Here is a 16663-nt window from a genome sequence, read left to right as displayed (position 1 = left end):
TACACTGACCAGCACAGCCTTCTCCATGTCCAAATCAACAGCCCAGCTGGAACAGTGTTGAAGCTCCAGCTCTTTTCCAAGCTTCTTAAACAAGCAGATCTATAACATGATGTTCAAAGTGATTACTGATGGGCACAGTAGTTCACATGAACGTGACTAGCCAACATAGGAGTGCCTGTATTTTAATTAGCTCTTCCTTTGAACTAGAATAATTTTATCTAGATAATATGAACTTGCCAAACAGTGGTAGGCCAAATATACCACACCACACCTACTAAGACTCACAAATATGAACTCAAGATGTTTTTTGAATTGGGGGAAAAAGTAACACAGTGAGTGATGTGTTTTTCAAAACTAAGAAATGACTGCTCTGCAGTTAACTTCCACTGAAATAAAGTGAAGTCTCCTTACAGATGTAGTCTCTTGAAGCTTTTGGTAATTGCTTATGGGAAAGTCTTACACCTTTACATATTTATCACATTCACTCCTGAGCATGTTAGTGCACCGTATGAACACAGGGTATAAAGTCTCCAGCAGCGGAAGCTTCTGCCAATTTTCAGATTAGTTACTGGACAAGAGAAGAGCAGCGCTGGTACAGTTGAGTACTGGAGCTCAGAAAGATTTTTTTACGTTCCTTCTTCTTTGACCATGTTTCTGTATTTGACTTTTGTCAGTAAGGAAACAACCACCACAGCCACTTGCATTACTTTCCTGCACCACAGCGCACGCTCACCCTGCTTTCCAGCAGGCAGCAGTTCAAAAGTCCTAGCTCCCCAACAAAGCTAGGAAACCGAGCTCAGCTTATTTGGATCACCATTAAAATTAAGGGAAGGAAAAAACCTTCAGACCCACTGTCCTGGTTTCAGCTGGGATAGAGTTAACTGTCTTCCTAGTAGCTGGTACAGTGCTATGTTTTGAGTTCAGTATGAGAAGAATGTTGGTAACATCGATGCTTTCAGTTGTTGTTCAGTAGTATTTAGACTAAAGTCAAGGATGTTTCAGCTTCTCAAGCCCAGCCAGCGAGAAAGCTGGAGGGGCAACAAGAAGTTGGCACGGGACACAGCCAGGGCACCTGACCCAAACTGGTCAACGGTGTATTCCATACCATGGGAAGTCCCATCTAGTATAGGGAGTGGGGGCAGGGAATCACCACTCAGGGACTTACTGGGTGTCGATCAGTGGGTGGTGAGCAATTCCCCTGCGCATCACTTGTACATTCCAATGCTTTTTTTATTACTGTTGTCATTTTATTAGCATTATCATTATCTTTATTAGTTTCTTCTTTTCTGTTCTATTAAACCGTTCTTATCTCAACCCACAAGTTTTACTTCTTTTCCTGATTTTCTCCCCCATCCCACTGGGTGTGGGGGGACTGAGCGAGCGACTGCGCGGTGCTTAGTTGCTGGCTGGGGTTAAACCACAACACCCACGTAGAAAGCCATACACTGCTACTTAAAGGACTTTGCATAGCATGAGGAGGGCAGAGGACAGGAAGACACATCATTGATCCTAGTAGTAACAAGCTGGTTTTTGTTGGTTTTGGTGGCTTTTTTTCACTTGCTTAGAGCTTGGCTTTTGAGCAATGCTTGCAGTCTTCCTTCAGCTCCATACAGTACTGTCGGCCCCTTCTAACATCTCCATTTCTGTGTCAGAAACGCCCTAGGCAGACTCGGAAAGGACCTTACTGCACCACTGAGGTTTTTGGCCACAAACCTGCTCAGCAGCCTTAGGGTAAGCTGCATTGGTCTAAGGATCCTCTGCCCCAGGAAAAGCAGGGAGAGACTCCTGGAAGAAACTCTAATCAGCTGCAACACAGCAGTTAGGATCCAAACAGAAAACAAGCTATGTAGTTGCTGAGGTGAGAGATTAGCACATTGTGTAGTTCAGTCTGACACGCTGTGTTATTTTCCTCAGAGTGGTTAGGCATTAATGAACAATCATGTGGCCGTAACGTGGTTTACAGGAAGTCACAGCAATATGTATTCAGAAGTGAATCCTCCTCTTAATATTACTCAGCAACATTAAAAACAAGCAGCCAGTTTAAGCTGGTTAAGTAACATGCAAAGTCTGAGGAGATTTGAATTTCAGTGAACAAATTTTACCTGGGGGTGAAAAAACATGTGTGGGGTGGGTAGGGGGTTTAAAATGGAAATGCTGTCAAAGCTTTTAACTGTAACATAGCTAAAAGATTGTATAATTAACATTTATATAACTCCTGCAGAAATTTAGGGGGAAAAAACCCCCGCCTTTGCCTTTGTTCCAAGACAAATTGTTCTTCTGCTTCAGATCTGCTAGAGCGCTTCAATTTTATCTTGAGAATACAGTCCTGAGGTATTTAATTACCCTGTCAAGACCACTAAATGGTCTGGCACCATGCCCCCTCTCTCAATCTTTGCTGATTGATAGCATCAGTAAAACTCACTAGCTTTAATTAAAACTCCAAATAGGATCCCCTTTTGCTACTCACTAGATCAATGTACCTTAGTGCTGGAAGGAAAAAAAAAAGGTAAGGAGGGTTTTTCTCACCTTCACAGCTCACTTGCCTCTGCTATTTTAATAGACTTTTTACACAACTCATATTTTGTTGCTCCCCAGGGACATTAGTTAATGAAAAAAATTACTACAAAAAAGTGACACTACCAAAATTTTCCTCTACAAGTATCAATGGTGAAGACAGGAACAATCTCAATCTTTTACCTGGTGCACCAGCTGAGAAATCAAACTAGCATGTGTTTTTTCAGCATTCTGTTATTTTCCATGAAGTGTACACAGCGTTGTCAGGTGTACCATCATAGGTGTAAGTTCATAAGGGTGGAGACCTTGAGGAGTAGATCTTGAGGAGTTAAGTAAGAGGGTAATTCCTTTAAAATGCAACTTATTGCAAATCTAAGTAATGGTTCAAGGCACCAAGCAAGATTGCATTGCATAATGCCAAGTTGTAAGGACACTGCATCAGTGGACACTAATGAAACTGTGGCACATCCCTCACCTCCAAGTCTTCCCTTGCTGTACTACACTTCTTTGGGCATTTGTACAACTGACAGTTCAGTATTCACTCTTCTGCTGAAATCATAACCAGCTCTTCTCATTACACGGCTTTCTACAGTAAGGCAGTTAACTAGGTTATGATGGCAAAGTAGGACATCTGTGCTTGTAGCCAAAGAATTTGTCAAACTTCATTCCAACAGGAAGTTAGCAGAATGTTACATGTTAAGCCCATTTTTTTTTTTTAATATATGCAAAGCTATAAAGGAGTAGGAAGAAAACCTACAGATTTAATACTTTAGATAAAATATTTCTTAAATCTCTATTCCCCTGACAGGTGATAATTACCCATGTAAACACCCTAATAGTCCAAAGAATTTAAAAGAGGAAGAAACCTCACTAAATCTGATTTTTAAGCAGCACTAGCTAGGTACAGCTAGATAATCAATACTATCTTATAAAAAAGGACAACTCCTGAGCCTCTAGCCTGGACAAACTATTTTCTTTTCCCTTTCCAATGCATATTTGGATACATGTCTATACATGTATCACCAGCATTAATAAGTAAGACCACTCTCTAACAGCTCCTGCATGCAGCAGCTCTGCCACTTCAGGCCCTCTCACACTGAAGAGCTGGGGACAGGACAGCAGGAAGCTCCTCAGCCCCAATTCACATTGTGAGGGAGGAACGAGCACCGCCTGACTGCCATGTGCAGTACCCCCTTGGCAGCTACGATCCACAGAAGACCACGTCTGTCATTCAAGCAGTCTAGCATCCACAAAGAAAAGCTGAAGAGATTTTCCTGGGCCCTTCTGCTACCCCTAATAATCTAGGTAAAAAACTGCTTCCTATGCAGTATCTTATGTAGCTGTATGCCAGTTCAAGCATAGGCTATTTGTTTGCTCACTCCTCTTTAAACAGAGAACCTTACTACACTTTTTTTAATATAGAAGCCTTTTACACCACACTGAAAGTTATTCCTATTGAGATCATCTCACAATAAATTCACCTGTATCTTTTTTTTTTAAGGGGGTTTTCCCAGGATAAAGGGGAGGGCAAGGCACTGAGGATCTCCCCTCTCCCAAGCAGAAGCCAAGCCAACAAAAACTTGCACTGAATTTTCTTACCACTATGTGCAAGTCAGTGACTCTTATATGTTGTTTGCTCCTCTGAGCTTTCCACGTTTGGGAAGAACTGATCTTTCCAGGACAACCCAAATGAAAGAAGTCATGCACAAGCAAGTAGGTACGGAAAAAAAAAAATCACACCAGGCACAGAAATCCACATTTCTACTGGCTTTTAAGTAGAACAGAGCCAAAGTACCTTCTTCCAAAAGACAAGCTACAGAAAATGTTACCTCTTCTAAGATACTTGTTTTCACACTGAAGTTGCGTAATTAAATGAAGCCCAAACTTCACAGCCTACCTGAAATACAAATAAGACTGTTTACATTGCAAATAAACCATAAGTTATGTCACAGAGGGCACCATATAATACACGTAGTATTATGTAGCAGAGTGGTGATCAGGTGTCTAACACATCTAGATATGCCTTCAATATCAACACATACCCACCCCGCAGTTTTAATATTCGGGTAAAATCAAAAGGCAACACAACTGGCACCAGGTTAGACATGACAAAGCCCTCTATGACTTCCTTTGGAGGTACAGATCTGAAGTTTGGTTAAGATACCTTGCAAATAGTTCAATAGAGGTATTCCATAAAGCATTCCACAGGATGCTGGTTTTTTTAGAAAGGTATCAGACAATAGGTTTTAATATAGCTACCCATAAAAAAAAGCTTAAGCCATCATTTTGCAAATACACCTTATTTCAAGAAAACAGTAAGTGGCACCTCCTTTTAGGGATCAGAGTAATATATCCAATGACTAACATGCTAGTACAAAAGCAGTGGATCAGAAGTATCCGTCATGGCCCTAATCTAGAATATCACACATCAGGGTCAGGACAATTCCCTCTGAGTGGGAATGTGTTCAGGTTCAGCCATGTGAGGGTCCATCACCTAAATAAGGTTCCTTCCAGTTTTACAGGCTAACAGGAAACAAACATTTTCAGTCAGTCTAGTGAAGTACTGAACATTTTTTTTAATTGAAGTATCAACTCTGGACAAATAGGAACACTGTGGTCTATGAACTCTAAGTATTCTCTGCGAAGGTACCGGCACTGAGATCTCGTAACCGACTCCCTCCACCCCAGATGTTGCCCCCAGAGACAGTAAAGGCCTCAGACATCAACTTTACCTCTGCTCAGTATTGCCTCCAGTTTGATCTGAGGAATATGTAAATTATCAAGTGCTTCACAGTAGGCTGGGCATTTCTACTCATTCACAGATAAAGGCAAACACTCCTGGCATGCCCCCTTTAAAGTCACCACCACACAGACATCTTAGTTCTTTTAAATGGAGAAGCAACTATCCAATGTACAAACGCCTTAGTCTTAAAACTTATTGGGGATCCCCCTAGCCTCTGCCCCATCTACAGTGTGGAAGGAAGTAAAACCAGCCTCTTCAAACAGCATCTTGGCAGAATCCAGTCATGAAAACTTGGCCTGAAACCAGCTTGTGTCCAAGAAGGAAGAGTACATAAGAAGGAAACAAAGCAGTTTTTCCCCTCAAGTCACACACACTAACACTGAAAGATGCTGCTGAAGTTAAACAGGGTTGAATGTGGGTAGCTAGAGTCAGAATTTTACCTGTAACATGAACAAGCAACATTTACAGACACTTTTTTCTAACTAAACAGATTTTCTTTATTTTGGTGAAGTGGTCATTTCAGCTTGTGACAACTCAAATGTTTCAGATTTTCTTTAGCTAAGAACATCTAAGGCACAAATCCCTGAAAATATACACATAGGCTTTAGTCTCACTGCAAGGGTCACTGTCTGGTATTGTTCATAACCTGCAATTCTACTTTCATGTCCTGGGAAGGAAGGAAAAGCATCAGTGTCATCACCTGTATCTGTCTACTCCATTTTCACTTTCTTCCCCAGACTTTTTTTTATAATCAATTTTTAGTTGCAGAAATACAGTGACTGTTTGCATTAATCACTTAGCAAGGTGAAAGAAGATTATGAATTCATATACTGGCAGCATAAATTAAGTCACTGGAAACCCCCTTAAGGGATCATTTTGATTTGGGAGATCTGGCTTGAGTCTCTACAACAACATCCTTTTTTACCTGGCTATATAGTCACCTGAACTTCCAACTTATCACCCTGGGCAGATGCATTTTTTATTTGTTCAAATACATTAAAGGTAAACATACAGTATACCTGCCATATTACTGGAACACAAACCCATTCCCTCTCTCACCACCATCCGAAAGACAGCTTCAAAAAACCTGGAGCACAAAATGAGTTTCCTCAATTTTTCCCCAAAGCAGAAAATGGGAGAGGCTGTCTGTGGGCAAGAAGTCTGCCAGAAGCACACAGGGAGCTTTCTGCAGCAAAGCATCTATGTCTTTCATACATTGCTATGGTGAGCCATGATTCACCTTTAAATAGCAGTATTTCAGTTTCAATTAGTGTAATCCACTTCATTAAATCTTATGAATCCAGAAGAGATAGGGCATTCTAACCATGATTACTGCCATCTTATTTTTGTCTCAGTCATCTTTAAGTGGCTCTGCATTGCTTTTTAAGTTCAAACCTTTTCAGAGGTGAGCTTCATCTTATGGCTTAAACATGATTCTAGTTAGAGGGCAGTCAGTATCAAAGTGACCTGCTAACAAACCCTGCTGTTTAATGAGGAAGAATGGGCTGTTTCAAATATGAATTGCCTTCAGGCACCAACACCTGTGAAACATGTTCAGAAGCCTGCATTCACTGATAAATTTTATTTCATTTCCTCTCTCTCAAGATTTCAGAGCCCAAGCAATTGTTCAAATGAGTATCCTCACTCTTCTGAGAATGGATTAAGACAGTAGATGAGAAAATGTAACTGTTAAGATTTCTGCTTCTAGAAATTCAAGAAACTGAATTTAGTTAACAGGAGGTACAGGACTGTGGTGGGTTGACCCTGGCTGGACACCAGGTACCTACCAAAGCCACTCTATCATTCTCCACCACCACAGCTGGACAGGGGCAAGAAAATATAATGAAGGGCTCATGGGTCAAAATAAGGATAGGAGAGATCACTCAACCAATTACTATCACAGGCAAAACAGACTCAACTTGGAGAAAATTAACCATTGCAGTGTTCAGACTATATGCCAATCAAACCAGAGTAGGATAATGAGAAATAACCCCAAATCTCAAAACACCTTCCCTTCCACCCCTCCCTTCTTCCCAGGCACAGCTTCACTCCTGGATTCTCGACGTACCCCCTGCCAGCAGCGCAGGGGAATGGGAATGGGGGTTGGGGTCAGTTCATCATACATTGTCTCTGCCACTTCATACTCTTCTACAGGAGCAGGACTCATCACAATCTTCCCCTGCTCCAGCATGGGGTCCCTCCCATGGGAGACAGTTCTTCATGAACTTCTCCAGCATGAGTCCTTCCCACAGGCTGCAGTTCTCCAGGAACTGCTCTAGCGTGGGTCCTTTCCATGGCGTGTAGTCCTTCAGGTGCACAGACTGCTCCAGCGTGGGTCCCCCGCAGGGTCATAAGTCCTGCCAGAAAACTTGCTCCACCACGGGCTCCTCTCTCCACAGATCCGCAGGTCCTGCCAGGAGCCTGCTCCACCATGGGCTTCCCAGGGGGTCACAGCCTCCTTCAGGCACCCACCTGCTCTGGCATCAGGCACTCCCCAGGGTGCAGGTGGAGATCTGCTCCACAGTGGACCTCCATGGGCTGCAGGGGGATAATCTGCTCCACCATGGACCTCCATAAGCTGCAGGGGGGTATAGCCTGCCTCACCATGGTCTTCACCACAGGCTGCAGGGGAATCTCTGCTCCAGTGCCTGGAGCATCTCCTCCCACTCCTTCTTCACGGACCTGGGGGTCTGCAGGGTTGTTTCTCTTTCGTGTTCTCACTCCTCTCTCTGGCTGCAGTTTCTGTCCCGCAGCAACTTTTTTTCCCTTTTTAAATCTGTTATCCCAGAGGCGCTACTGCTGTTGCTGATGGGCTCAGCCTTAGCCAGCGGTGGGTCCGTCTTGGAGCCAGCTGGCATTGGCTCTATCAGGCATGGGGGAAGCTTCTAGGAGCTTCTCACAGAAGCCACTCCTGTAACACCCCGGCTACCAAAACCTTACCACACAAACCCAATACAAGGAGTTACAACACAAACAAAAAGCCAGGAATCCCAAACATTAGAGACCTAGAGACTAGAGCCCTAGGAGTCCAGTAATTCATTGATAACCAAAATAGTTATTTCAGCATTTCATTTTAAGGATTTGTAAGAGAAACAAGACACTAGCAACCTAAAAAAGGGAGTAAGTTATACCATCTTCTTTGAGACAGTAAGGAGGAAGCACATAGTGCAGTGTTCAGACTATATGCAATATTGTATTTCTGCAACATTATTTCTCAGTTAAAACAATTCAAGCTCACATCTAGAATATTAGCAAGTGCATTAAAAAAATCAAAATTTTCTATACATAATCATAATATAACTCTCTAAATCTAAACAGACTACAAAGGACTAACCATCTGCTACATGAAGTCCTAGTCTATTCTACCAACATTTGCAGAATGCTTAAGTTACACTTGGAAAGGGAAAAATGAATCATGCATCTGATCAACAAGAAGTCAAAACATTTAAATCATTCTTAAAATCATAATTAAACTACATACTTTTATGGTTTTAGTTTGAAGTCTCAATCCATTCAGAGTGTTGATAGCTTTCTCGGCATCCTTGGGGTCAACGTAGTTCACAAAACCATAACCCAAGCTCTGCCCTAATTAAAGAGAGAAAGAACAGTGATCATGAGTACTGCAGTGCTACACAATGGATAACTAAGTGTTTAATACAAGCAATTTTTGGTTTTAAGAACAGCATCTGCCCCAGATAAAGTTTCAAAGGCTCCCAACACCTAGTTTTGCCACTAAGGTTGGTGTTTTTTAACTAGCTTCCTCTGTTCCTATGGATTACCCTAAGTTCAATGCAGAAACAGCTACAGTTTAACAAAATACTTAAAAATTGCTATGCAAAACAGGTTTCAGGATATAGTTATGATCTGTTAGAGACTAAAGGAAGTACGGGAGCTTCAAGGTTAAGACAACATCAAAAATTCACTACTCACTTTTGAACTTTTTAATTGAACATAGAAAGTACAGTGGCAAAATTCTGGACCAGTGCTTGAGTGTGTTTCAAATATACTTCAGTATCAGAATCTGAGGCAAATTTGAAGCTGAACATTGCTACAGACGTTATTCACACACTAAACAGAGCCTCTCAGCAACAAGGAGTTAGTTTGAAGGCTCATTATGTTCCTATATTCAAAACAACTGGTAGAAGTAACTGGTCATGAACTAAATATCATCCAAAGATGCAATATTTCATGTTCCTTTAGCACTGGTAATTCAGATGATAGATGGACATAAAACATTTTTAATTAGCTCTTAATCACTGAGCCACAGCCCATTTCTAACAGTGTATTCTCTCTAAGCACTTATTAAACACTTGAGAGTTTAGCAGTAATTAACTCCTGACAACTTCAAAACCTAAAGTATACCATTCTTAACTGGCATACCCCTTTAAAAATATTTTTAGTGTGTAAGAATGCAAATAGGTACAAAAAATTAAAATAGCAAAAGGACAACACTTAGTAATACTATCCATCATTAGCACAGACCTTTTCAGAAACACTCTCCCATACTCTTTGACCATTATTTTTAGAAACTGAAACAATAAGGTCCAAAAACCAGTCAACAAGCCAAAGGGAAACATCCAGTATATCTAATGCACAAAATGCTAATCTGAAATATTAGTTGGAGATACAACAATATAAAAGGATAAGCAGTATTACACAAAGCAGAAATGGCAAATTCATTTATTGCCAGCAAAGTTATTAAAGAACCTATGCTGTAGTAAATTCTTGTATAATATCTGTACAGCATGTATTAAATAGCACATAAAAAAATTCATGGAAAGTTTGTAATTGATTAAGACAAGAGAGGGTTTAGTAACAAGCCCGCCACTGCTGGCATTCATAATTTTGTACAAATTAGTCTACCATAGTACCAAAAGTTAGAGGACACCACCACCCTACACCGCAAAGCTACCCACATTCCTCCAAATCTCCTCCTCAAAACAGCACACAGAAGCACAAATTGGCTAGATGAAGCTGTGAACAGGTTAATATATACCAAGTTATTAACAAAAAAAATATCCAAAACCCCACTGGACAAAGCCCTGAGCAACCTGCTCTAGAGAACCCTGCTCTGAGCAAGAGGTTGGACTACACAATCTCCAGAAGTTGCCTCCAACTTCAGCAATTCTGTGTTTCTCTAACAAACAATACAGAAATATGCAGAAGCATTTCTGTATTCATTTACATCTCTACCTAGATACAGCCAAGTTCCTTATCCTAGAAGTGCCTTTTTTCCTTATTAGCTTGATTACAGTAGAGCATCTTCTATACCTGTCACCTCCATCATTCCCACTATCTGCAGAAACTCCTCCCAGCAGTGTCTCCAAAAAAGAGCAACTTAAAGAAATGTCTCCTTTTGTGCATGGCTTTTATTTTAGTCTTATCTCCTAATACAGAAACACTGATTTTTGGTGTTATTGATCTCCTAGGAAGGAACCCATTTAAATAAACCACAACCTTAAAAGATGTTAAAAATCTCAAAGAGAAGAGAGAGCTATTTCATTTAAGATGCTCCCAGTATACTACTCATTAATTCCAGGGTGCACAGAAAAAGATGTGCAGAAATTATTTCTATTACCCCTCTGTTCATGTGGTCTATTTTTCACATATAAGAACACTCAGACCACTGCAGGCAAAGAGCATACCCAGCTGTTACAAAGGGTATCATTCATGACCAGTTCTTCTGGATACATTCTGTTAGCTAACCTTCATGAATATTAGCAGACTACCCTAGGAAGCTGCACAAACAAAACCCAGTAATTTTGTCAGGATAAGCTTTAACTCATTCCTGCTGGTTTATTCTGCAATTTTGCAATTAAAAAGAGTTTTCACTGTAAGCTTGGTGAAACACTGAAGCAGGGCACCCAGAGGGGTTGTGAAGTCTCCATTCCTTGAGATCTGCAAAGTTTGACTGGACATGGTCCTGCGCAACCTGCTCAGGGAGAACCTGCCTGAGGAAGGGGAGTTGACTAGATCACGTCTAGAATTCCCTTCCTCCCTCAATGACTTTGTGAATGATTTATTTAATTCAGTTTTGTTTAATTTGGGCTATCACCTAAAGTTCAAAAGTGTTCAGATCTGACATTCCAAAGGCCTTACGTATTTCAAAAGGTTAACATAAGGTAAAACTTCTTAAAGGGATTGAAATTTTGCCTGAAGATTAGTGGATCAATTACACATTATCAGTAATTCAGAGTTAAAAAAATCACTTTCTTCATAGAAGCACATACGAAAGATGAATCTTGGTTCCTAACAAGCAATACAAATAACTGGAAGTTGAACCTGGTTTCTGGAATCAGATGCTTGATGGACCACTCTTAAGTCTTCCTGCTTGCGTTAAAGCTGCTTGTTTAAGAGGTTTGCCAGTTCACATACAGATGGCTAAGTTTTAGAAAATCCAGACGAGCAATTCACAAAATGCAGTAGAAGCAGCTATTTCAAACAATGCACCAGATACCCCAATTATTGCAAAACATGGTGGTACTTCTCACTTTTGGGAAAGTGCCAATTGGGTTACAAGAACTTCAGAAGCTCAGTTCTTCATGAGTGTTTCACTGATGTACAGGACATCAGTCCAAACTTGTTGCTTATTCAAGCTTATTCACTGCTGCTGAACAAATGAGAAGTCCCATCTGATTGCAGATTTCAGATTGAGAAAGAGCAGCATGCCCACTGCACACAAATTTCACTCAAAATTAGAGATCTGGCCAGTGTAATTCAAACAAGCTCTCCTGCGTAGCTTTTTCCATCTCCTCAATGTCTAAACTTTTTGCGTTCAAGACAAACCAAGTAGAAGCTAGATGCACTCAAAAAAAAGAAATCAGCCACCACTTAACGTATCTAAAGAGAACTTCATTATTTAATAATGACTAATTTGTATTGCCTGAAGCCAAGGATGAAATGGAACACTGACAGAACACAGCTCTGGACCCTTCCATCTGTGCCTCTTCTACACCAAACTCCATTTGCCAAGACAGAAATCTCCTGCAGAACACATGCTTGTTTCCAAGTCTAGTAACACACTTAAAGTAGGTTATGTGTCTGAATCCACAACAGGGTGGTGGAAGAAAGAAGGTAAATCTATAGCTGTCCACAAGTTAAATAATCCTTAGATTATAAAGAATCAGCTTAGTCTCCAACTGTTTTAAGACAGGGTGAGCTCCATCTGGCTTTTGCCTTGCTTTGTTTTTCCAACTCGTGCTCCATGATATTATGGTCTGAAAAACCTCTAACACCTCTCCAGGTTAACTGTCCTGGTGCTCTGTCTACTATTATGTGTTTAAGTATTCTGAATATCCAGTTTAGCCTTTCCTAGATCTTCAAAATTATGGCGTACTCAGCATCAACACAGACAAGATATTATCTGTGCACATCAGCTATTTATTCACTAACAGACTTATAAACAGTATTAAATTTAGCTTATCCTAAAGAAAGGAGTGACTTGAGTTTCTTATTTTTGTGAGTTATTACTCATGCCAGTAAGTAGAAAACATTCACCACCTTCAAGGTGAATACTCTGCTCATTTGCAGAAGTGAGCAATACTTCAGAAGTTGAATGCTCAAACTACCAGTTGAGCTTCTCAATAGTTCTTGTAGCCATTTCACAGCACTGTTTAAAGCTATTTCTGTACACTTTCTACTAGATTTTATGCTTGGGACACTACAAATATTAGACAATGTGGTATAGAATAAAACAACAGTTAGCTAAACGATTGGTGGAAGAAGAAATCACCAGAAGTAGGAAAAGTCAAAATGATTAAGTGCTCTGGAAGGAAAGAGGAAATGAATACAGGAAAAGCAGTTTAACTTGAATTCTGCTTCAACAAAATCTGATAAAAAACCAAAACCTGCATAGCAGAAGTGCATCTCAAGCCTGTAAGACAGCAAAGGACTTAAAGCAAAGGTTATGATTTGGAAGTTCATATTCATTAATTACACTTTATGTAACTGACACTTGCAACAAAGTCAAGTTCAAGCGTAAGTGGCAAAAGCATCCTTTTAGGCAGGCACCTCTTTGAACCTAGGTATGCTACACCCACCACTAAGTGGGTCAATGACAAATGTTCAACCTCTAAGTATGTGGCCTATGAGAAAACATGAACTGGAAAGCACTATGCTACTCACTTTAATAAGGGAAACTGTTCCATTTATGTTTCAAGTTTATGAGCTTCATAAATATCACTTGACCACCACATATGATGATGCAAATTAAAGTAATTTACTAGATAATGCCAAGTTACTTTTTGGCATTGCAGTCAATATACAGAATGGATTTTGAGAGGAGAGAGGTAAAAAGTGATTAGAATTAAATTGTTTGAAATTAGTCTTTGAAAGGACTGCTCAAGAGACTGAGTGGAGATCCACGTGCACGTTAGAAAAGTGTGGACAAAGTAATTTAACATTAAATAAGTAAAGAACATATTGATTCAGTATTTAGGAAAAAAAAGTAGACAGACTTCACAGGCACCAGTCAACAAAAGAACAAAAAAGTTAAGTTGCAAGAGGGAAATAAACAAGTAGGAAAGTATAGCCACAGTCACAGTGCTCCTGAATTTACTACTCTGCCTTGAAAAATGTCACTTTTTTTGCTTTAAAAAACACACAGGCTCTTACTCACAATACTTATCAGAGGAGGAATCACAAATAAACTAGTTCTATCATGCCCTAGTTGTTTCTCAAGTGTTTACTTGTTTACTATAAACAAAGCCTATTTAAATACTGCACACAGCAGTAAGAGCCCAAAGAAAATCCACTGCTATACAACATTCAGAGAAAGTTCCAAATGGATGCTATCCACAGCAGAAGTGGTCATACAAAGTCATTGTGACACCTGCTGTCCATTCTTAATGTTATGCTTTTAAAAGCAGCAGCAATATTCCTTAAAGGAGAACAGAGCCCTTTATTAATAGAATTGATAAAGCAACAGTATTTTCCTCCTTCTGACAACAAAAACATTCAACTTCCTGAATAGGAATAATCTTACCCTAGAACTCTACTTGTGAAAGGTTATTTCCTTGGTTATTTCCAGCACCTGCTTCAACATTTTTAAGTAGACAGATTACAGGAGAGTCCTGTTGCAACAACTGAATTTTAAAAGTAAAAATCACAATGAAGACTTAGGTTGGAATACTGGAGATGTGACACAAGAGAAGAAATGACAAAAAGATCGAGAAACTTAACTGGTTGTTTAGCCAAGTCTAGTTTTTCCTTAAGATAACTCAGAAGGATTGTGGGATAAAAAAATGCATCACTACACTGTACTGTACACTTCCATGAGACACAGCTGTTTACACCACCTAAAAGAGGTTACTACTGAATTACTGAACACTCAAAAGCAATTACAAGCCAGCTTACTTCACCTATCACCATTAAGTACTTATGCAAAGCTCTCTCCTGAACTTGGGGAGGAATAACCTATCTAGAAACAAGGCAATTTTTCTAATTGCCCCATTACTGACCAAATTATTTGTAAGGGAGAGAGACACGAGAGTTGGTGACATGAAAGAAAGAAGAAAAAATAAGTACTGAAGCTCTCTGAACACAGATTCATCTTTCTACCTAGAAAAGTCCTCTGCTAGAGAAGCATTCATGCATGAAACACTTGGTTGCATGAAACAGCCTAGGTGTCCTGAGGCATCCCCCAGTTCAGTGTTGGGAGACTAGCCAGTGAGACCTGTCGCATAAGACTAGAGATTACTCTAGATAGGACAATTATCAAGTAAGAGTGTGGAGCAATAGGTCACCTATTTTCCTGCTGGTTGCTGTGGCCTAAAGGTTTCACTTGAAGTCCACTTCCACAGTAAATACAGCTCATCTCCCACATTTGAATGGGGAACCTGACCTCACTTGTTTCTTTAGGCAACTGCTGCCATTCTCAGTTGCACACATGCCTCTCTACTTTGTTGTCAATTTACAGATCATATATTCTTATTATGAAGCACAATACTTTTCCTAGATTCAAATGAAGTGTTTGCACTCTGAAAGCTGGTGGTGTCTCCTCACTATTGTCTATCTACTGACAGACAGTTTTAACAGCTTGACTGCTAGTGATCACCCATCCAAGGCAGCAATTTATGCCTCAACTGAACTGAGGGCAGCACCTGTAAATAGTAATGAACAGTTAAAGACAAGTGCAGGATAGCATAACAAAGGTTTTACTCTCCCTAGATAATATATACACAATTACCATCTCTTAGTAGTTTGTTCTCAAATAATTTTTACTGTGTCTTCTGAGTTTCCTGTTTCTCTGGGAAATCCAGGGCTTATTTCCAAACAGTAATTCAACTACAGTGGATCATAAGAAAAACTGAAAGGCGTTCCAAACTAAATTATCTACCCCCCCCCCAAGCCTGTTTTCTTCTTTCCAACAAACCTGCATTGAGATTCTACTGTTATGTTAAGGAATTACATAAACAGCTGAACCAGGCCATTTAGCCCAACCACACCAGACTAGCAATTAAGATGTGTTACAGCCTCTCCTCTGAACCTCCCTGGGAAGTGGCTTCCCTGACAACCCCTCTTGCAAGAAAGAGTATACTCGCCAACATTCATCTCCTTTCTTTTTCTCTTTGGAAACAGCTACAACAGCCACAGGCAGTGGCTTGTCTTCTAAAGCTTTAATATACCTGCCACATAACAACTAAATTCCTCCACGCTGCACTTCCAAAAAGAAGGACAGAAGAGACAAGAGCTTCCTTGAAGGCCAAGTTAAAGAGGTCCTCTCCCTTTGACTACTATACCCATAAACCTGGAAAACCAGTGAAAGTAAATAAAAAGTGGGACTACAACATGTAACAAGAGAAAACTTCTCTAACTAGACCGATATGCAGTAATGTCTCTGTGCAGCTGCTCCCTCCTGCAGTGGCCAAAGGACGATAGTCTATTTTATAACAGAGTGCAGAATTGCTGTAAAATGCTTCTGTTATGTTTTCAACCTACAAGCTACCACTCAGTTTCAGAAGGAACATCCCCTAAAGCCTGTAGGCACCTCAGAACCAAGAAGAAATATTACTTCAGACACAAGTGCCAAAGGCAGCATTTTCAACAGCTCTTACTCATGCTACTGGGCTGTATGCATAGTAAGAGAGAGTTCAGTCATCTGAACTACGTGGTCCTGTTAACAAGAGTTTGCCTGAAAGTGCTCAAGTGTCATTTACAATCTGTTACACCCAACAACAAAGGCTTGAAAGGTAGACAAGTATGAGCTTTAACTTAATAGATGTTACCTTTCAAAAGCTACTTCTGAAATACGGTGAGAGCTGTATCACATAGGAAAAGCTCCTGTGAGGTTACTAATGTACAGTGATTTCGTGCTGCATTTTCAGTAGTCTTGCAACATCTTATCACTCCTGAAGAACACATATTGTTTTCTGCATAAAATCATGATTACAGAGAGCAGCTGATTAG

The 16663-nt window shown here is 40.2% G+C and overlaps 1 protein-coding gene across 6 annotated transcripts in view; it reads right to left on the bottom strand.

Annotated features, from left to right (window-relative positions):
• ELAVL2 (ELAV like RNA binding protein 2) overlaps window positions 1–16663 on the bottom strand; it is a 44442-nt gene that overhangs the window by 13270 nt on the left and 14509 nt on the right. For all 6 annotated transcript variants that reach the window (XM_075019571.1, XM_075019572.1, XM_075019576.1 and 3 more), the window contains exon 3: window positions 8739–8842. In XM_075019571.1, coding sequence (XP_074875672.1) covers window positions 8739–8842 — 104 coding nt within the window. The remainder of the gene's footprint in view (window positions 1–8738; window positions 8843–16663) is intronic.

Source organism: Buteo buteo, chromosome Z, assembly GCF_964188355.1.
Source record: "Buteo buteo chromosome Z, bButBut1.hap1.1, whole genome shotgun sequence".
In the NCBI taxonomy this organism is placed as follows: Eukaryota; Metazoa; Chordata; class Aves; order Accipitriformes; family Accipitridae; genus Buteo; species Buteo buteo.
The sequence above is the reverse complement of the archived record's forward strand: the minus strand, read 5'-3'. Positions and strand labels throughout refer to the sequence as shown.